The sequence below is a fragment of the Coregonus lavaretus genome, assembly GCF_964263955.1.
Source record: "Coregonus lavaretus genome assembly, contig: HAP1_SCAFFOLD_172, whole genome shotgun sequence".
Classification (NCBI taxonomy): Eukaryota; Metazoa; Chordata; class Actinopteri; order Salmoniformes; family Salmonidae; genus Coregonus; species Coregonus lavaretus.
In genome coordinates this window covers 109,335-132,260 of record NW_028156410.1, presented here as the reverse complement: position 1 = coordinate 132,260, position 22,926 = coordinate 109,335, and the positions used below count along the sequence as shown (strand labels likewise).

The window sequence follows — 22,926 nt, the reverse complement described above, 5'->3', positions numbered from 1 at the left end:
TTTGTGTGTACTACCATCTTTAGATTACTGATGGTAATTGAAGGTTAACAAAATGTATAACCAGGAGAAAGAGATTAGCTTATCTCATTGGAATGTTGCTAAGGGTGAGGGGCTGCTGTAAAGCTTGGGTACTCCATTATGTACTGCATACTGGTAAATTAAGTGATCTTATCTATGGGAAGACAATGGCAGCCCATGGTAAAATCATTTGGAACTCTGAGGAGGAAGAACAGTTTATGTTGTTGCTCTCTTCCCAAACAGTCTTAGCTTTTTATACATATATCAGGGATGTTACCCAAATGGTAGAGAGTAAAGAGGGATATGACATTGGTCGTGATTTAAAGATGATGAGGTTTTTTTTTGGTGGGCTATTAGATATAACTGGGTTAATCACGAACATAGAGGTTTTTATTCTTTGTTGCTAGGCAGAAGACTTAGGTGACCTAAATATGGACTTTTCATGTCCAACAATCAGTCTTCAGGTCAAGCCCGGGAGAGCTGGGGTAGAACAGAGTTTGAACTAAACATAAGTGTTTTTACAAGATAAGAGATTGATTGATTGGATTACTAATTGATTCTGAACTGAATGAAAGTCGAATTTAGCCGCCATAAAGACAAAGGAAGTGGGAGGAGCAATAAAGAAGCAAAAGACAATCTCAAAAATGAAAGGCATGGCAATTGGTTGATAAATTACCTAAGGGATTGTTTAGGTAGGTGGTAATATTGACACATGAGCAGAACTATGTGTCAAGAGGGGGGAAGAGGCTAATTGTAGGATTAAATCATATATGAAGGAGAGGACAAAATACTTTTTAAAAAAATAAAAAATTTAGATACAGTCTAGAAAGAGAATGCAGTCAGAAATTGTTAGATTAATCTGAACATGTGTGAAGATAGTTTATTAACCACACCCGTATGTCAGAGGTTTTGTGCCCCACAGGTGAACTAAAGGAGAAGGTGACCCACTCCATCTAACCAGGTGACTGGTGAGCCTCCAGTCACTAGAAGAATAACTGGAAGGAGGCCTGTTGGGAAGGGCCCTATCAGGTTATATTGGTCACTGCCTTGGCCATTAGAATAGCAGAGAGAGTAACCTGAGTCCATGTTACCCACTGCAAGAGGTAAGACCACATACAAGCACCACTGAAACACACACAGAGTTGGAGAGCAGAACTGGACCAATAAGGTCCGGGGATCACCTCTGTCAACGAAGATCTCCTACCCCGACCTATCATCACTGTAGTGTGTTCTTAGGGTGTGAGTATGGGGTGGTACCAAGCAGAAGGACTAAAGGCAGGAGAGGGTTGGCGGTTTTTGGGAATATGGGTGACCCTGAGCTGCATCATAGTCTCGGCAATAGTCTTGGTATGTCAAGATCCACCACCACCTCGCACCAATTACGCTATGGCCTTACCATTATTAAGAAATAAAAGGGGAGCGACCCGACATACTGACCGTCAAGGACGAGTGATCTACAAGATAGGAGTCAGAGAAGGGTGTGGAGTAAGATTCAACATTGGGATTAGGGATCTTATCAGGACGGATAAGCAAGCAACGTGGGATTATAAGATCCCATTGTATTTATGTTCAGCTCCCTCTGCGGATTGTTCCTGGGCTCAGGTATGTAGAGATACTGGGGGACGGAGATATGAGACGGGGGGGGGGGGGGGGGGGGGGGCTGGACGTCCAGATGGAGGATAAGAAGGTATAACGGCATCCCCACGGAGATGGTAGTAACAATAGTAAAGGTCACTAAAGAGGACATGAAAATAACTTACTGGGCTTGCGCGGACGAATACGGACGGGATACTTGTCTAAGATTACATTTGATGGAGTCAAAAGATATGGAGGGCACAGGTACTGTCATTAATCCATTAATAGCAATAGACCGAGTAGATCAGTCAAGGGATGACAGAGACAATTCGACTAACCTGTCCACTATGAAAGATTTTCTCCTCCAAGAATGGAACCAAGGGAAAGTGGAGGGGGTCCCTGATGAGAATCTCTGGTTAAAGTGGATGAAGTACACCGCTAGGGCCTTGGGGGAGACCAATTGTTATGCATGCTCCATTGGGCGACCGACAATGTTGACCGCCCCAAAGCCAAAGGCAATGTTTCCCTGTGTGTTAGACCTGGGGTCCAATCAAAAAGAGCCAAATTGCACAGGGATTGGGCTGGCAAAGTTGACTTACTCGGCCAGCCCACCTAGATTCACTTTAACTCCTGGCAAATACCAGTGTTACAGACATAGAAATGGCACCCGTAACTTGGGTGATTTTGATGGCTGTAAAGAGATAAATAATGTGACTGATTTAGATAAGGAAGGGAGGGGAAAAATTAGGAACCTTACCATCCCTCTGACTGATAAGGGTGGGCATGTACTAACAAAGGGAGCATTCGACAGACATTACCAGAAGGATGGGTGGGTATTTGTGCACCAATATTGTTGGTCCAAACCTGTAAGAATTAGTCATCAAAGACCAGTGACAGGAAGAATAATCAGGAGGAGGAGAAATATAGGTCAGGAAGGAAATAGCCCAATTTGGATAGATGGTATAGGCATCCCCAGGGGTGTTCCAGATGAATACAAAGCTATGAATCAAATATGGGAGGGTTTTACCACAACATTTTTCTGGTGGGTGAGAATAAACAAAAATGTGGATTGGATAAATTATATCTATTACAACCAACAACGATTTATTGACCAGACTAGAGATGCATTAAAGGGGATCTCCGAGCGATTATCCGCCATCCCGCTCATAACTTAGTAGAGGTTGGTTCTAGATCAGGCAGAAAGGGCCGTTGTCTATAGAATGATAAACCATTGTTGCACATTTATCCCTAACAACACCACACTGGATGGGACAGTCACCAGAGCTCTTACAGAATTAACTGCACTAAGTGAAGAATGAACTGAGAACTCAGAAGTTAGTACATCGTGGATAGGGTGGTTTGATGAAATATTTGGTAAATGGAAAACCATAGCAGCCACCATCTTAGGAGCCATCAGTGTTTGTATGGGTATTCTTGTATTATGTGGTTGTTGTCTTGTTCCCTGTGTCCGAGGATTGGTGAGTCAGGCGTTGGTGAAATGCAGTATCTAAACAATGATGAGAGATGGACTGACTCCGGACTCTGACCAGGGGAATGTGAAAAACGATCCTCCAGGCATAGTGGATGACGAGGATTTGGACCCTGAAAGACCGCAATTGGATGAAATGTTTATTAGTTCTGACGTGATCTCTGAGATTAATCATGCTTGTAAAATACATTTATCCTGAATGTGAAGAAATGTAGTCAAAGGGGTGGATTGTTAGATTAATTTGTATTTTAAGAATAATGACTAAAGGTTTTCACCCCAAATACAGTATAAATGTGTAAACTGTGTTATAATTATAATGTAGTGGCAACCCACTAACAGAGGGGGGCGGGACTAAATATTCTAGGGTGAAGGGGACTGAGAAAACTGGTTAAAAAAAAGCCTCCTAAAGGTGGGCGGAGCAAAGTGCCTTTGTGTGTCAAGGGGTATAAAACAGGAGTGTATGGGTTTTGGCACCAGAGCTCTCCATGAATAAAAATACAGATAATTCTTGCTGTTTGTGGACCTTGAATCACTTATGATTAAAACCAGAGCCTTACAACCCCTGGTAATGATTCAAGCTTAGGTTGAATTAGAGATAGAAAATCTCGTGACATATTCCTAATGTTTGGTAGACTCAGTGTATAATACAATTGAGGTTTAAAAAATATATATACATACAGTGGGGGAAAAAAGTATTTAGTCAGCCACCAATTGTCCAAGTTCTCCCACTTAAAAAGATGAGAGGCCTGTAATTTTCATCATAGGTACACGTCAACTATGACAGGCAAAATTAGAAAAAAAATTCCAGAAAATCACATTGTAGGATTTTTAATGAATTTATTTGCAAATTATGGTGGAAAATAAGTATTTGGTCAATAACAAAAGTTTCTCAATACTTTGTTATATACCCTTTGTTGGCAATGACACAGGTCAAACGTTTTCTGTAAGTCTTCACAAGGTTTTCACACACTGTTGCTGCTTGTCTCACACACTGTTGTGGTTCTGGGATTTTTGCTCACCGTTCTTGTGATCATTTTGACCCCACGGGGTGAGATCTTGCGTGGAGCCCCAGATCGAGGGAGATTATCAGTGGTCTTGTATGTCTTCCATTTCCTAATAATTGCTCCCACAGTTGATTTCTTCAAACCAAGCTGCTTACCTATTGCAGATTCAGTCTTCCCAGCCTGGTGCAGGTCTACAATTTTGTTTCTGGTGTCCTTTGACAGCTCTTTGGTCTTGGCCATAGTGGAGTTTGGAGTGTGACTGTTTGAGGTTGTGGACAGGTGTCTTTTATACTGATAACAAGTTCAAACAGGTGCCATTAATACAGGTAACGAGTGGAGGACAGAGGAGCCTCTTAAAGAAGAAGTTACAGGTCTGTGAGAGCCAGAAATCTTGCTTGTTTGTAGGTGACCAAATACTTATTTTCCACCATAATTTGCAAATAAATTCATTAAAAATCCTACAATGTGATTTTCTGGGAAACAATTTCTCAATTTGTCTGTCATAGTTGACGTGTACCTATGATTAAAATTACAGGCCTCTCTCATCTTTTTAAGTGGGAGAACTTGCACAATTGGTGGCTGACTAATTTTTTCCCCACTGTATATGAGTAACAATGAATTTCACCTGAAATGATATTGCTCAGTCTTATACAATGACATTATTTCCAGTGAATTGTTATTGCCTTCTCCCACGGTATTATCTGGCCTCAGCAGGGTGTAGTATTTAAACAGTTTACAATTTTGCTGACGTTTGCAAATGGTGTGTTAGAGGAAGTTGACTCAGCTTGCGAAAGCATCTGGAAAGCATTACAATAGGGGCCCCCTAAAACAGAGGAAGTCTGTTATGTGGAGTAAAGGGGGGGGGGGGGGGGGGGGGGGGTAGAAGGATTACTTTATCCTATCCCAGGTATTCCTTAAAGAGGTGGGGTTTCAAATGTCTCCGGAAGGTGGTGAGTGACTCCGCTGTCCTGGCGTCGTGAGGGAGCTTGTTCCACCATTCGGGTGCCAGAGCAGCGAACAGTTTTGACTGGGCTGAGCGGGAACTATGCTTCCGCAGAGGTAGGGGAGCCAGCAGGCCAGAGGTGGATGAACGCAGTGCCCATCACTGTATATATCAGTCTTTTTGCCTCTGCCTTGCTCATTGACACTACAACATCAACATCCCCACTACTAAGTGCTTGTTTAGCCTGTGCATCTACTGCCTCATTCCCCTCCACCCCCACATTGGCTGGAACCCAAGTAAATCTTATCTGAATACCCATCTGTTTAATCCTGCCATGGGTTTGTAGCACCTCATAAAGAAGGTCTTGTCTGCTACGTGAGCTAAAGGACTGGAGACTCATTAACACTGCACATGAGTCAGAGCAAATAACTACTCTGCTAGCTTCCTCCACCCACTGCAAGGCCAACAGCAGTATGGCCATCAGCTCTGCCGTATATACAGCCAGATTATCTTTCTGTAGTCTCTCCAACACTTCTAGATCAACTACTGGAGGCGGGAGTAGCCATGGTGGATTTATAGGAATAACTACCGTTGGACTAAACTCCCTTCCATACAGCCCCATCTCCTTCGCCTGGTATTACCCATCCACCCAAAGCTTGTGTTCTGTCTTCGCTCATGTTCCCAGCATGCCTGTAAAATCCCTTTCGCAGGATGAGACACCCCATGTCCCTGTAGGTTGACCCAATAATTCATTGCCAACTGCTGTCTCCTAATCTGCAATGGCATATCCCCCATCTCCACCTGTAATGCAGCCACTGGGGACGTTCGAAACGCCCCACTACATATTCTGAGTCCTTGCCGCTGTATGACATCTAGCCTTTCCAGTGAGGTCCGGGCTGCCGAACCATATGCTATACTTCCATAATCTATTACAGATCGGATCCCCTTTGTCAGTGATTGGTCAACAGTACTATATCGAGCGAGATACCTGCCAAAAGGTTGAACGTACGTATCGTAAGGATCGTAAAAAAATCCATATGTAAATTGTTAGGATTGTGTGAAATTTCATCTGTGAACTGTTGTGTCGAGAAAACGTTGCTAATTATGCTGTGGAGGACAAGGAAATCCGCTGACGCTGTACTTTGATCATAAAGGTTTATTATATCAGAGTATTCCAGCTTCAATTTATGGATGTCTGCAGGCACCCGGAGAACAGCCGACCCAAATTCAAATATGCTATTCTCACCGTCCTTTGTCCCAAACCATAGCATACAGTGGGGAAAAAAAGTATTTAGTCAGCCACCAATTGTGCAGGTTCTCCCACTTAAAAAGATGAGAGAGACCTGTAATTTTCATCATAGGTACACGTCAACTATGACAGACAAATTAAGAAAAAAAATTCCAGAAAATCACACTGTAGGATTTTTAATGAATTTATTTGCAAATTATGGTGGAAAATAAGTATTTGGTCACCTACAAACAAGCAAGATTTCTGGCTCTCACAGACCTGTAACTTCTTCTTTAAGAGGCTCCTCTGTCCTCCACTCGTTACCTGTATTAATAGCACCTGTTTGAACTTGTTATCAGTATAAAAGACACCTGTCCACAACCTCAAACAGTCACACTCCAAACTCCACTATGGCCAAGACCAAAGAGCTGTCAAAGGACACCAGAAACAAAATTGTAGACCTGCACCAGGCTGGGAAGACTGAATCTGCAATAGGTGAGCAGCTTGGTTTGAAGAAATCAACTGTGGGAGCAATTATTAGGAAATGGAAGACATACAAGTCCACTGATAATCTCCCTCGATCTGGGGCTCCACGCAAGATCTCACCCCGTGGGGTCAAAATTATCACAAGAACGGTGAGCAAAAATCCCAGAACCACACAGGGGGACCTAGTGAATGACCTGCATAGAGCTGGGACCAAAGTAACAAAGCCTACCATCAGTAACACACTACGCCGCCAGGGACTAAAATCCTGCAGTTCCAGATGTGTCCCCCTGCTTAAGCCAGTACATATCCAGGCCCGTCTGAAGTTTGCTAGAGTGCATTTGGATGATCCAGAAGAGGATTGGGAGAATGTCATATGGTCAGATGAAACCAAAATATAACTTTTTGGTAAAAACTCAACTCGTCGTGTTTGGAGGACAAAGAATGCTGAGTTGCATCCAAAGAACACCATACCTACTGTGAAGCATGGGGGTGGAAACATCATGCTTTGGGGCTGTTTTTCTGCAAAGGGACCAGGACGACTGATCCGTGTAAAGGAAAGAATGAATGGGGCCATGTATCGTGAGATTTTGAGTGAAAACCTCCTTCCATCAGCAAGGGCATTGAAGATGAAACGTGGCTGGGTCTTTCAGCATGACAATGATCCCAAACACACTGCCCGGGCAACGAAGGAGTGGCTTCGTAAGAAGCATTTCAAGGTCCTGGAGTGGCCTAGCCAGTCTCCAGATCTCAACCCCATAGAAAATCTTTGAGGGAGTTGAAAGTCCGTGTTGCCCAGCGACAGCCCCAAAACATCACTGCTCTAGAGGAGATCTGCATGGAGGAATGGGCCAAAATAGTGTGTGAAAACCTTGTGAAGACTTACAGAAAACGTTTGACCTGTGTCATTGCCAACAAAGGGTATATAACAAAGTATTGAGAAACTTTTGTTATTGACCAAATACTTATTTTCCACCATAATTTGCAAATAAATTCATAAAAAATCCTACAATGTGATTTTCTAGAATTTTTTTTCTCATTTTGTCTGTCATAGTTGACGTGTACCTATGATAAAAATTAAAGGCCTCTCTCATCTTTTTAAGTGGGAGAACTTGCACAATTGGTGGCTGACTAAAAACTTTTTTTCCCCACTGTATATCCTATGTAATCTGATATGGGTGTTTCCCCTACAGACCAATCCCAGGAGGTCACCTAACAGACTTCCTCTGCTTTAGGGTACTCCTATAAAACTGCTCTCCAGATGTCTCCCTGGGCCAAATCAACATTCTCTAAGCTACCATTTGCAAACATTAACAAAGTCATAAATTCCTCAGATACTACATATTCCCCCCTTCGAGACAAATTAAGTCTCGAAAACAAACAGAATAGGTTTATGACAAATAACAATTTCTCTTCTTGAGTATCTTTTAACAACAAACCAAAAAGACATTTTTCTAGGGAGTGTAAATACATTTCTATGAAATATGAACAAATCTTTATGGAGTGTAAATACATTTCTATGAAATATGAACAAATCTTTATGGAGTGTGAGAGCGAAAAACCTGTCTGGCAGCCTTCTTTCCAAATATCCATCCATCAATCAAGACAGTAAATTTCTCTCACGGCCCCTCTGCCCCAGGCAACCACTTAAGTACTCCAGATCAATTCATAAATCTTTATCAATGCATTTGAAACTATGATGCAATTAAATACACATGAAAGCCTCAGCAAACAAAATACTATCAAAAAATGTCCACATTCAGGCTGGTCGACCCATCGGACCCTCCTGTGGATTCTCTCTATCCCTGCCTAGACCCCATGTCCCTAAGCATCCACGAAATAAACAAAAACATCTGAGATCCCCACATGTACCCAATAACAGCAAATATCATTCTTCAAAAATTAATACTTAATACAGAAAGAATATGACACAAATTATGTATTACACATGCAAATATGTCTATATATCATTGCAGACACTGGAATGTAGTCCACTACACTTCATCTCCTCAGCAGTGTCGACTTCCAATGCATTGTTGATGATGGAATCTGAACATTTCCACATCTTCCTTGTTCCACTTCCTCCAGTCCATTCATATTGTCCCTTCATATTGTCCTTGTTTGAGTATTTGAATCCCCTCTACATATTCCCCCATATGCTTCTGGAAGAAAAGAAAAGACCAAACAGTATCTTTTGCAAAACAACACATTCAAATTAAAACATCAATATCAACTAAAAATATAAAAATGAATCACATTCTATTTCGCCCCTTTGATTCATAACCAAATACTAAAATCACACTAATATTTAAAAACATTTAAAAAATGATCGGATCCCAGGAGGTCACCTAACAGACTTCCTCTGCTTTAGGGTACTCCTATAGAACTGCTCTCCAGATGTCTCCCTGGGCCAAATCAACATTCTCTAAGCTACCATTTGCAAACATTAACAAAGTCATAAATTCCTCAGATACTACAGAACATACAAACACCATGTTACGATTACGGACTGACATTTTAGGCATGAACAAATCTTGTGTTGCAATTCTGTCGTACAATAATACCTTTCAGATTTTTGACAGTTTCATCTCACCAACAAAAAAAACATACACCAAACGGGATGTGTGGAATGCTACGCAAACAAGCATAACACAGTGAAAAAAGAAACGGAAGTCAGGAAAACCAGAAAGAGGTATTCTGCACGTTTTCAATTTAAAAGTCTCCATTCTCTATTACTTCTCAGTTGAGTTTACTTCACATTTAGGTAGCTAATGTAATGGATTTGTTTGCCAGCGCAAGTCTAGATAGCACTCGCTGTATTATGCCTACAACAGTGAAGTGTTATAGTCTGCCAGGTGTATCTCTACAGCATGGGCATATCGCTGGGTGACGTGGACATCACCATGCATGCACCTTATCAAAATATGACTAATTAATTATTGCACCATCCCATTCTCTGGGCTCTGTCTGCAATCATAACCAATAGTATCTACCAGGAATAATGAAACATAGAACAATAATAGATGTTTGGTGAATCTATGAATCATGTATGACTACTGGAGTCTTTGCCACTCAATGTTTTTTAAATATAACATTTTGATATTTATTTCGTCACTCAAAATCTTGCCAAAGCATATTCTGTAGGAGGGGTTAATATGAATTTTAAATGATTTTACATGATTTCTATGAATCAGGTCATAAACATATGGACTTTGAAATGAACAAGAGAGAGGTTAAACGTAGGCTAAATCTGGCATAAGCTTATTCCCACACTTTACAATAACTCTGTCGCAGTGGTCTCCCTATAGGTTATTCCCTCCATCGCCACACTGCTGCCCAGTTGAAGAGCTTGTGATCTCCATGCGACACCACAGAACCATGCGCCTTTGGAAAAGCACCCCTCAGCCTCAGAAGATGCCCTTCTGGAGGCATGCAGCCATAGAGTCATTATACCCTAATGTAGGCTTATTTGCCTACTAGCCAAATAAAGTGCAGAGCATGCATGATGCGTGCAACTCGTTATTCCAACATATTTGAACATTTAATTAATCCTTCATTCAGTTCAGTCAGTCAGTATGTCATCCATTCAGTAATTTGTCTGAGTTGCAAAAGGAACTAAATCAAAGAGAGTAGAACAGTCTTATCCATTTGTTTATTGAAATTCATGTGTGTATTCAAAATTATCAAAATTCTCCAAAGTTCTTTAGCCTATCACTTTAATAATTAAATGTTTAATTTAGACCTATCCAAATAAAAAATAGGCCTTCAACTTGTAGGCATTGCAATTTAGGCTATCATTTTGGTTACTGGTGTCTTGCGGAATAATTTTAGAACTCTATTTGTGTTTTATAACTGTGTTTATTATAGGGATCCCCTTAAAAAGAGTCCCTAGCTCACGGGCCTCTAAATATAGCCTCTAAATATATTTTTAACAAAATAGTTGAAGAAGCATGTGCAGTGGCTGATAGGGAAAACAGATCTGGCAATAAGAATAGGCTATAGATAGTCTTGACCATTTGGGACCCCTTGGCTATTAAACTCAGGACAGGTTATAGCCAAGACTTAATCAATATTTTGTTTTGTCTCATTTATTGATATGGATATAGCCTCTGCTTGATGGGATTGTGCAACGCAAATGGCTGTAACAAGCCTACATACCGAGTGGAATTCACTAATACAACAGTCAAAATGCCTAATATAAGGCCTACTGTCCGTGCTCCCAAATACTGGAAAAAGTGTGATTCACACATGATCACCACAGTAGCCCCATTCGGCTATAAAAAATAAATTAAGCAATTATTTGGCCATTAAATAACACACAACAGCATGTCATATTTAGATAGCGGAATAGGCCTAGCCTAAATCATATTTACTTTCTGTTTTGCAGCTCAGGCGGTTATTCTAGACAAGGCCCTTCTGTGTCTTTATCATATTTACACAAGTCATTTGCTGAAGGCCCAATCCTATTCTACGCCATCTACTGGTATAACGTTGTTATTGAATGCAGTTCTAAAACAAGCTCTAGACTTTTATTTTGGAAATGAAACCGGAAGCTGCAAAGTAACTCTTTTTTTTATTTATTTTTTTATACTTTGTTTATTGAATTTTCAGTACCAGCATTTAGTAAATAATTGCACTTGAAAGTTATTTGGTATGAATATGGAACAACAATTTGAAGACAACGATACAGCAAAACATAGAGAGACAGACATGAAAGAAAAAATAGACATTAAACACATAAATAAGATAAAACACAAAAAAAAGAAGAAAAAAAAAGAAATAAAAATATAAAAAATAAATAAAATAAAAAAAATTATATAAAAAAAAAAAGAGGGAAATATATCTGTTTTGATCTAGTTGTTATAGGTCAGCTAGCACAGTTATTACCGTCCTTAACATCCGAGATGTCGTATATGCACATACCAGGCTTCTTACATCACCAATATATAAATACACATCACTCTGGAACTGCAGGGAAATGTATTCTTTTAACATAAGAAAAGAAGGGAGCCCACTTTGCATAGAATTTGTCTACAGACCCATTGAGTGTCTGTTTTATTTTCTCCAACTTTATGCAATTCAAAATAGATTTAATCCAAAGAGCATGAGAAGGGGCTGCAGGGGATTTCCATCTAAGTAAAATTAATCGTCTCGCTAACAACGTGACAAAGGCAATTACATCCTTATTCATTTTGGTCAATTGTATTGTGGGTAAGGAAACTCCAAATAATGCAATGAGAGGGTCTGGCTCGATCTGTGTGCCGCTTAATTCTGAGAGTGTGTTAAAGATGTCTTTCCAGAAACCAACAAGAGATGGGCAGCACCAAAACATGTGCACATGATTAGCAGGGGACTGGTTACATCGAACACAATTAGGGTTCACATCCTTGTAAATTTTTGATAGTCTTGCTTTGGTCCAGTGGGCCCTATGAATGAGTTTGCATTGGATGAGGCCGTGTCGAGCGCAAATAGAAGAGCTATGTACCCTTTTGAGTGCCCCTTCCCATAGTTCATCAGATATTTCCTCACCCAGTTCCTCCTCCCAAGAGGATTTGATATTGTTTAATGAGATGGCTTGTAGTGAGCAAATTTGACTATAGATTATTGACAATGTGCCTTTCTGATTAGGAAGTGGGGTGAGAAATGTGTCGAACTGTGTTCCACCAGAAAGGTTGGGGAATCCTGGATCTATGCTGCGGACATAACTCCGGACTTGTAAGAACCTAAAAAAATGATGTCTGGGGAGACCAAATTTAGCTGATAATTGTTGAAACGTACTAAATGTATTGTTAGTATACAGATCTCTGAATCTTTTAATACCGAGATTAGACCATGTTGAGAAAGCACCATCAATCATAGATGGGGGAAAAGCTGGGTTTGAGGCTACCGGAGCCAAGGAAGAGGTTGTTTGAAACCCAAAGTGGCGCCTAAATTGATTCCAGATCTTCAATGTTGTTTTGACACATATATTATTGGTGAAGGAGGAGTAAGGGCCTGTAACAGAGGAGTGAGCGAGGGAAGACAATGATGCCGGTGTAGACGAGGCAGCCTCCATCTCCAGCCAAGTTGGGGGTGGGAATATCACTCTGCTCTGCAACCAGTACTGAATGATCCTAAGGTTAGCGGCCCAATAATAGAATCTGAAATCTGGTAGAGCTAGACCGCCGTCTGGTTTGGGCCTCTGCAAGAGCTGTTTTCGCATCCTAGGAGGCTTTTTGTCCCATATAAAGGGTAGAATTAGGCCGTCGATCTTTTTGAAAAATGTATTGGGTAGAAATATTGGAAGGCACTGATAGAGGTATAAGAATTTAGGGAGAGTATTCATTTTAATAGAGTTAATTCTAGCAACTAAGGAGAGGTGTAGTAAAGACCACCGTTCCAAATCGTCCTTAGTACGGGTTAAGAGAGGAGCAAAGTTGGCTTGAAAAAGGTTTTCAAACCTAATTGTGACATGTACCCCGAGATAAATAAAACTACTGTGAGCTATTTTAAATGGCAAGTTATGTAAAGGGGATTTTTTTGCAGCCATGTTAAGTGGCATCAATTCACTTTTACTGAGATTTAGTTTATACCCTGATAAGTGACCGAAGGATGCGAAAGTAGCAAGGGCAGCAGGGACAGAGACAGAAAGATTGGATGTGTATATTAATAAATCATCTGCATATAAAGACAGTTTGTGTTCGTGTCCGTATCTGACTATGCCTTTGATGAGGGGGTTGGAGCGAAGTGCTATTGCAAGTGGCTCTATGGCGAGGGCAAACAGTAAGGGACTTAAAGGGCAACCCTGACGTGTCGATCTTTGCAAAGGGAAGCGATCTGATTGAGTGTTATTAGTCCTGACAGAGGCTTGGGGGGATGAGTACAGAAGTTTTATCCAGGTCATGAATTTGGAGCCAAAGCCAAATTTATTTAGAGTGTAAAAAAGGTATTTCCATTCCACCCGATCAAACGCTTTCTCCGCGTCCAGGGATATAATGGCTTCAGAGGTATTGTCGACAGAAGGATTGTATATAATATTAAATAATCTTCGGAGATTGAAGAATGAGTGTCTATTTTTTATAAATCCTGTTTGATCCGGAGAGATAATTGATGGGAGGACTGTTTCTAGCCGCGTTGCCAGAATTTTGGCTAGAATTTTATAGTCCACATTTAGCAGGCTAATTGGACGGTATGATGCACAGTCAAGAGGGTCTTTGTTTTTTTTAAGAATAACACAAATGGTTGCTTGAGTGAGAGTATGTGGGAGAGCACCATTTACAAATGCATCATTGTACATTTCAATTAGAATAGGGGCTATTTTGGAGATAAACTTTTTATAAAACTCTGTCGAGTAGCCATCAGGCCCTGGGCTTCTCCCAGATTGAAGGGATTTGACAGCGTTAGACAGTTCTTCAACAGTGATCGGCTGCTCTAATTTTTTAACCAAATCCCGGCCGACCGAAGGCACAGAAAGTGAGTGGAAGAAATCATCCAATTCCAGTGTATCCGCTTTACTTTCAGAGGTATATAGAGACTGGTAATATCTCTTGAACTCCTCATTGATCCCCCCAGGATCTAATGATATCCCAGATGATGTACGAATTTTTGTAATCTGAGATGATGATGATAGTTGACGTAACTTGTGAGCTAATAATTTACTGGCTTTATCTCCTTGTTCATAGTAAGTGCTCCTAGACTTGACAAGCATTTCAGTAACCTGGTCTGTTAATAGTGTGTCAAATTCTGCTTGCAGAGTTAAACGTTCCTTATAAATATCCGGGGATGGTGAAACGGCATAAATGTCATCTAATTGGGCAATACAGCGTGTTAACATAGATAACCTATGCCTTTTCAATTTGTTCTCATGTGCGGTGTAGGAGATAATTTCACCTCTGATATAAGCTTTCAAAGTTTCCCAGAGAGTAGACGCAGAGATGTTTGGGGTTCTATTTGTAATCATGAAAAAGTCGATTTGACTCAAAACAAAATTGACAAAGTGTTCATTACTGAGCAGTTGAGTTTTTAGTCGCCAAGGCGGTCGCTGATTGTCAACATTTTGAAAAGCTACTTCCATAGTAACAGGGGCGTGGTCAGATACAACAATTGGGTTATATGAACATGAAGATATGGAGTGGAGGAGCCGGTCGTCAACAAGGAAGTAGTCTATGCGCGTAAAAGTGTGGTGAACCGATGAGAAAAAAGAGTATGCTTTCCCAGCTGGATTAACCATTCTCCAAGGATCTGAGACTGCGAATTCAGACATAAAGGTTCGAACAACTCTAGCTGAGGTTGATAAGGTGGTAGGTTTAGTGGAGGATCGATCCAATTGTGGGTCTAACCAACAGTTAAAGTCACCTCCTAAAATCAACATATGGGTGGACATATCTGGGAGTGTAGAGAAAACCGATTTGAAAAAATCACCATTGTCCCAATTAGGAGCATAGATATTAACAAGAAGAACCTTTGTATTGAGCAGCCTACCACTGACAATTATATATCTACCATGGGGATCTGCGATCACCTTAGAACATGTAAAAGGTACCGATCTGTGAAGTAAAATAGCCACCCCTCTCGCCTTACTCTGAAATGAGGAATGGAACACCTGACCCACCCATCTGCACCTAAGACTTGAGTGTTGTGATACCTTCAGATGAGTTTCTTGGAGAAAGATGATGTGAGCTTTCAAATGATGAAGATGGTGTAGCACCTTACTACGTTTAACTGGGTTATTTATGCCCCTGCAGTTCCAAGTAAGAAAATTAAAGCCATTCCCTCCAGCAGTATGGGCTACACTAGGCTGAGTCATATCTTAAGAGAGAGAGAGGATGTGTAAAGGACAAGGTACAATGTAAACTGAAGATCTTAGTTGAACCTAAAAGCGCAAATGTAAAAAACAAAGACAAGCGAAGAGGCACAAAAAACACATACAAACTATATACAAATAGAGAGTGAACAAACCCTTCCCTCACACCCGCCCTTGCCGAAGCATCTCCCCAAATGAGATGCAAGCAAAACCCTAAATACAAAGAAAGTTTAGAGCTAAGCATGATAACTCTTACTCTGTGCTACCTAAGATTAGTGACCATTTAACTAGAGTAAGCCAAACATGGATAGAATGGTCCCCAACAGAGTCTAAGGAAAACTATCCTCGATTAAGAGAGGTTTAACCTCGGCGCAGATGGTAAATGATCAAACTGAAACAGCCATGCAGACCCCCAGATATTGGCATTAGAGGCGGCAAACCTGGGCTGGAAATAAAGAGATAAAAAAGAGAATGACCTTCATATGTCGATGAACCCAGCAAAGATGGCTTCGTTAGTCACCCATTCGGCCTGCTAACTAGCCTGCTAGGAAGACCAGCCAGCCAACCTTTTGTTACACACCATGCGGTACAACAGCCGCTTTCACGTTCTTGTTGATGAAATCTGCCGCTATAGCCGGGTCCTCGAATCTGTGCATGGAGCCGTCCGGTAAAGTCAGTCTCAAAACCGCAGGGTAGATGAGGCCGAACTTCACGCCCGGGCAGGCGTGTAGTTGGCGTTTCACAGCTCCAAAGCTAGCCCGCCTCTTAGCCACAGCTGTTGTGTAGTCCGCAAATATCGAGACTCTTTTACCCTTATGTAGAAGAGGGGATGCTTCTCCCGATCTTCTCAGTATGTCGTTGCGGACGTGAAAGAAATGCACCCTGATGACAAATGGTCGCGGGGGTTCTCCATCCCTGGGTCGGCTACGCAGAGTGCGGTGAGCCCGGTCTAGCAATGGCTTCTCCTCTAGCCCGAGCAGCTCCTGAAGTAGCTGGGCCATGTACTCCGTGGGCCTTGGGCCCTCCACTCCCTCCGGTATTCCCAGTAGACGAATGTTGTTCCTCCGCATTCTACTTTCCATATCTTCGCATCTATTATCGAGGAATGCCACCCTAGTTGTCAATGAGCCGACGTTAGCCTCTAGCTCGCTAATGCGAGTGCTGTGGTCTGTAGCACCTCGCTCCAAATCCGATAAAGTCACCCCATGTGCGTCGAGCTTATTCTGTATACTCTCGATAGATTTTTTAAGCTCGTCTTTGATCGTTGATATCTCTGACCTGAGATTGGTAGAGAGACAGTCAATTTTTCCGAAAATGTCGGTTTTGAGGGTGCCTATCACGGATTGCAGCATCTCCACAGTCAGTGTTTCCGTGGGGCCGGCATTGGCAGCGTTCGGTGGCGGGGGTGAGTCGGGAGAAGTTGCAGGCTTGCTGCGGCCTGCTCTTGCAGACTCTGTTTTTGGCCGGGTTGATGTCATTACGAATTTAAATTTATTAAACTTGAACTGAGTTGTTTATGGGTCTCTTCAGACGCCTGGGCAAACAGAAATGTATGCAATTTTGCAAAGTTAAATATATAAATTTGGTCACTAATTCAGGAGCGATAGGGAGACGCGTGCTACATCCTTGGCTTCCAACAGCGCCCCCGCTGCAAAGCAACTCTAACATCTGGGAAACTTTTGCTGCTAAATAGCATATGATACATTACAGGTATTCCTAATAATCCTAAATAGTAAGCCTTAGACAAGTAAGCCTTGTCTGAGCCAGAATGACACATAGGGGCAGGAGCAAGTACACCCCCTGGACAGGACGCTAGTCAGTCGCAGGACCTTACCCCCAATCCATTTCCTTAATGTCGAGTGCCAAGCAGAGAGGCATGAGGTTCGATCCTTGGTATGACTCAACCAGGGATGGAACCCCCAGTCTTCCAATCTCAGTGCAAGCACTCTAACCACTGTGTTGGCCATTGTGTTGGTTTATTCATTTATGACTGAATTCATCGTTTTTATGGGTATCATTAGCTTATCATCCTGACTATTGTGAGGACCATCCCGTAATAGCCTCTTATGATTGGTTACTTTGAAGTCTTCTCTAAAGATAAGTGTTTGGAGGTGAGAGGTTAATTTGAATCAGATTACAGTCAGCTCTCTATCAGGAGCAGTAAAGAGAGCCTTGAGTCTTATCTATCCATGACCATGGAGATGAGTTGCGAAGGTCATGACTTGTTTGCATTATGATAATCAACTCTTAGATAAAACGTCCTTAGAGCGCCCTCCGGACTCTTCGCTCATCATCAACAACTCTGGTCCTTGAGTCAATAAAGCAGTGGAAAAAATTTAACTCAACACTGTAGTATAATCAGGGACCCCATTCACCCTGGTCATGAATCAGGCAAATCCTTCAGTCTGGCAGAGAGTACTGAAGTATTAAAGCTAGAATCCTTAATTGAAACAATAACAAAACCGTCACCCTGCCTGTGTTTTGGTAAAAAGCTGAGAGATGGGCCTAGAGAAATATAACCACTCTCAAACTCATAGACAGAGCTATGGATACAAGTACGGACCTCCATGATATCAAAATGATAGTTTTAGGGCTCTATTCAATCTGTATCGCTGAAGCATTACAGATTGCGCAATATAAATGTAAAGGTCATTTCTGATTGAGCCGACATAAGCAGTGTTTACCGTGAATGCTGTCTCCGCTAACGCAGGAACATTGCCTTTAAATTTCAATCATTCTGTAACACTGAATTTCCGCAGTAAGGATTGAATAGAGGAGCCCTTAAAGGTCCAATGCAGCCATTTTGATCTCAATATTAAATAATTTCTGGGTAACAATTAAATACCTTACTGTGATTGTTTTCAATTAAAATGGTCAAAATGAAACAAAAATAGCTTTTTTAGCAAATAGCAATTTCTCAAGCAAGAATTTTGCTAGGACTTTCTGGGAGTGGTCTGAGTGAGGAGGGGAAACTGAAAACTAGCTGTTATTTCTTTCTTACTAATTTACCACCTGGTGATGTCACCAGGCAGGTCAAAACTCCATCCCACCAAAACAGGCTGAGATTTCAGGTGGTCTTTTCAAACAGCTCTTACACTAAAATGGCATTATCATAATTTTTACAATTTCACAGTATTATTCCAACCTCATAGTGTGGAAATATATATAAAACACAGGAAAATACATGTTTTCTGCACTGGGCCTTGTTTGTTTACAAACATTGGAGTAAAACAAGCTTGTATTTTGGATTCTGATGCGGTAGGAGTTGAACTAAACTCATGAGGCATTTATAAGTTATATTCTTTAAGCATCAATGAGTATATGACTGGAACGAACTGCAAAAATCTCTGAAGCTGGAGACTCTTATCTCCCTCACTAACTTTAAGCGTCAGTTGTCAGAGCACCTTACCGATCACTGCACCTGTACACAGCCCTTCTGAAATTAGCCCACTCAACTACCTCATCCCCATATTGTTATTTATTTTGCTCATTTGCACCCCAGTATCTCTATTTGCACATCATCTCTTGCACATCTATCATTCCAGTGTTAATACTAATTGTAATTATTTTGCACTATGGCCTATTTATTGCCTTACCTCCATAACTTACTACATTTGCACACACTGTATATATATTTTCTGTGGTATTTTTGACTTTATGTTTTGTTTACCCCATATGTGACTCTGAGTTGTTGTTTTTTATCGCACTGCTTTGCTTTATCTTGGCCAGGTCGCAGTTGTAAATGAGAACTTGTTCTCAACTGGCTTACCTGGTTAAATAAAGGTGAGAAAAAAAAAAGAAAATTTGTCTATAAGTCCAAAAATTGATGTAGAAACTAGGGATTCCAGCTTTAAGACCCAGACCACCAGGCTCAGAGACAGTTTCTATGTACAGGCAGTGCAGATCATTTTACTCAGTGGTAATTCCCATAGCTACAGTACCTCCTGGGAGATTCCCCTCCATGCAGACAACATTAAGGTCACCCACTCAGCTTTTCTCCCATGAGTTCCTCTTACAGTTCCTGTTGTATCTTGTTGGTTGGCTATTTAAGGTCTGTAGCAAGCCAGAGCATTTCATACTTCCCTCCTCACAGATAGTCAGTCAGACGAACAGACAGAGAGACAGACAGGCAGACCGACAGCCAGACAGGCAGACAGGCAGTTAAGTAGACAAGCAGACAGGCAGACAGGCAGGCAGACGGACAGACATGGCCAGGCTGGACGTGACAGAGACCTTCCATCACATCTCATTCCCTGGGCACATTCACACCCAGGACTCCCTGAACTATGCCCTCCACTTCCAGTTCCAGGACAGGGACACAGTCATTGCCACCTACCCCAAATCAGGTGAGGAAAGGACAGCTGTCACACACCTGCTCGGTGTCACAACACATTAGACATGCTGCAACAATAGCCAACTACAGTACTTCTCCCTCTTTCACACACTTTGCAGTTGAAGCAGACAGTCAGGGCTTTAATAACTGCATATGTACAGACTATAGTAGGTTATTGTATTGTTACTGTTGGTTTTACTTGTCATTGATGAATTGTTTTCAGGATACACTTCTCTCAGACCACCTGTCTTTATTGAACTTGTACTGGTTTAGGGAGGGGTTCAATGAAGAAAGAGGTATTAGGTATATAGTTCTCTCTCTCACTCTCTCTCTCGCTCTCTCTTTAACTCTCTCTCTTCTTTCTTTCTTTCTCTCTGTGATCTCTGGTTAAAGGGACTACCTGGATGCAGGAAGTGGTCACTCTTGTGAAAAACAGAGGGGACCCACAACTCTCCAAAACTGTGCCCAACTGGGCCCGAGCCCCCTGGCTGGAACAGCATTACTGTGCAAAGGTGCTGGGGGCCTCCCAGGGCCCCCGAATCATCACCACTCACCTGCCCTACCACCTGCTGGCCTCTGCCCTCCAGGGTTCCAAAGCTAAGGTAAGATGTGGTTATGTTGAAAATACTATTCTCAATGCTGTGAGACATTTCCTATTTTGTAAAGCAACTCTATGGAAATGATATGTTGACAGTTAGTGACACTCTCTCCACCCCATCTCTTAGGTAATCTATGTCGCCAGAAACCCCAAAGATGTTGCTGTGTCATATTACCACTTCCATAAAATGGCCAAGTTCCTCCCAGAGCCCAACTCATTTGATGAGTTTCTGGATGGTTTTCTAGAGGGTACAGGTGAGTTGACACTTAATGATTTGTACCTTGGGCAGTTCTGGGATTTAATCCTCCTGTTAACAGTCAGATTTAATCCAATGTTGACCATTTTTACAGTGAGTTATGGGTCCTGGTTCGATCATGTGAAAGGCTGGACCAGTCAAGCAGGAGTCTTGGCACATTTTCTTTATATCTCCTATGAGGAGATGTGGCTGGTAAGAGAGCTATTGTCTATTACTGTCTGCTATTTATTGTTGTTGTCATAAATTGCTCAGCAAACAACCCATTACATTCTCTGCAGTAAAACTTCAGTAAATGAGGCTCTTCCTCATAGAAGTTGTCACCACTAACCATATTGTAGACATGTCCATTTAAGGACATCAAAACACAACACTTGTATCACAGCAGTCTCATGAGTCTCTAAGGTTGTGTTGACTACATAAATAGGCTAGCCTTCAGACATACACTACCAGTCAAAGGTTTTAGAACACCTACTCATTCAAGGGTTTTTCTTTATTTTCACTATTTCTACATTGTAGAATTATAGTGAAGACATCAAAACTATGAAATAACAAATTTTTTGGTTAAATCAGAGACATTAAAATATTAATCATAGATTATAAATAGACCTTTGTGAGATGCTATTTTAAGTGACATTAGGATTTATTCTTGGAGAATAGGTGCACATCAAATACTGCATGAACATTGTTTTAGGAAAAATAATTGCTTGCATTGTAGATATTCACTGTATCCAACTTAATGAGCGTTTGATCTCTTAGTATTCCACAAATATTGTGGATAGACTAGACATAGAGGATCGATTCAGCCTCTTGTGAAAACAACCCTCTTTGTCCATATCTATAATAAGAGAGAGCATTGACCTTCCTCAGGACCTGCGAGGCTCGATTGAGAGGATCAGCTCTTTCCTGCAGAGCCCCCTGGTGGGCAAGGAATTAACCAGCTCCCTAAGACACTGCAGCTTCAGCAGCATGAGAGACAATGCCATGGTGAACTACACTCTGATCCCACAGGAGATCATGGACCACAACAAAGGCAAATTCATGAGGAAAGGTGAGGCTCCCTTGCTCAACAGGAGTACAATCCTGACTAGAGTTATGTGTCAGTCAGCGTCAGAAGGATAGAACAATGCCATAGGCCTCCCCTGCACTCACAGTGCTGTGGAGAGAGATTGGCCATAATAATGAAGTTCTTTTTGCAGGTAAAATCGGTGACTGGAGAAACACTTTCACAGAGGAGCAGATTGGTTGTTTCGACACTGTCTACAGCTGCCAGATGCAAGACTGTCCCCTGACCTTCCTGTGGGAGTGTCCTCCTGAGTCCTGAGGGGGAGGAGGAGGAGGAGGAGGAGGAGGAGGAGGAGGAGGAGGAGGACAGGCCTTTGGGGATCAGGATAGGGCCCTTATTCATGCCGCCGGAGATTGATGGATACGCTTCATACAAACCCTGGAATTGTCCCACTGATGTTCTCTGTGTTTTCATGAATGTAAATGTAATGTACATAAGCCAATATAGTAAAACTATACAATAAATGTATATGCTAATATAAACAAATATGGTGGGTGACCTATTTGTTGTTGTAGTTGGGTTTTTCCACCTCTAATAAAATCGAAATGTTACAGTTAACCGAATGAGACTGAAGTTTCTCCTCCATCTTGGCTTGTGCTGCAATAGCTAGATGAATAAACCATGTCTCCTCCCTAGCTAGCACTGTCAGCCTGTCCCTCTCATTAGCCTGCTGATGGGATCTGAGAGGGAAACATTTAACTCCCTGACATTGACATATTAGAAAACCTCCCAGTGTGTGGCAGTGCATCAAGCAGAAGGGCTGATACATTAACTCCAGAAAGGCTGACGTGTACATTAACAGCTGTTGTTACGTCAGTCACATAGCTTGACTCCGAACAACCTGGATTTCCCATATATAGCTCATAGCTACGTACTGTACTTCCATCAGTAAGGTTCATAGCCCTGAGTTGTTGGAAAACTATGTGACTGATGCTAACATATGGGCAGATATCATCATTAGGCCTATGAAATCCCAGATTCCATGTGCTCCTCAACTAAAATAATGTGAAGGATGGTGAGTTGTGTAATGAAAGCGTTCGTGACAGTTAGGATACTGTCTCACCCACCAGAGACTGTGGTCATGTGTCTTTATCATAGTGCTCTGGTTGTCTCATTGATGCTGCTAAAATATACACCCACATATGTCCACCTAA

General features: G+C 41.6%; 1 protein-coding gene across 1 annotated transcript; it reads left to right on the top strand.

Moving 5' to 3' along the window:
* Nucleotides 1–19,668: 19,668 nt before the first annotated feature.
* LOC311126374 (sulfotransferase 2B1-like) lies at nt 19,669–22,030 on the top strand (the record flags this gene model as incomplete). The annotated part of the gene is made up of 6 exons (XM_084200382.1): nt 19,669–19,868; nt 20,249–20,457; nt 20,581–20,707; nt 20,804–20,901; nt 21,577–21,757; nt 21,906–22,030. The coding sequence occupies exons 1-6, from the start codon at nt 19,730–19,732 to the stop codon at nt 22,028–22,030; spliced, it is 879 nt and encodes a 292-aa protein (XP_084056508.1). The 5' UTR covers nt 19,669–19,729.
* Nucleotides 22,031–22,926: the final 896 nt, after the last annotated feature.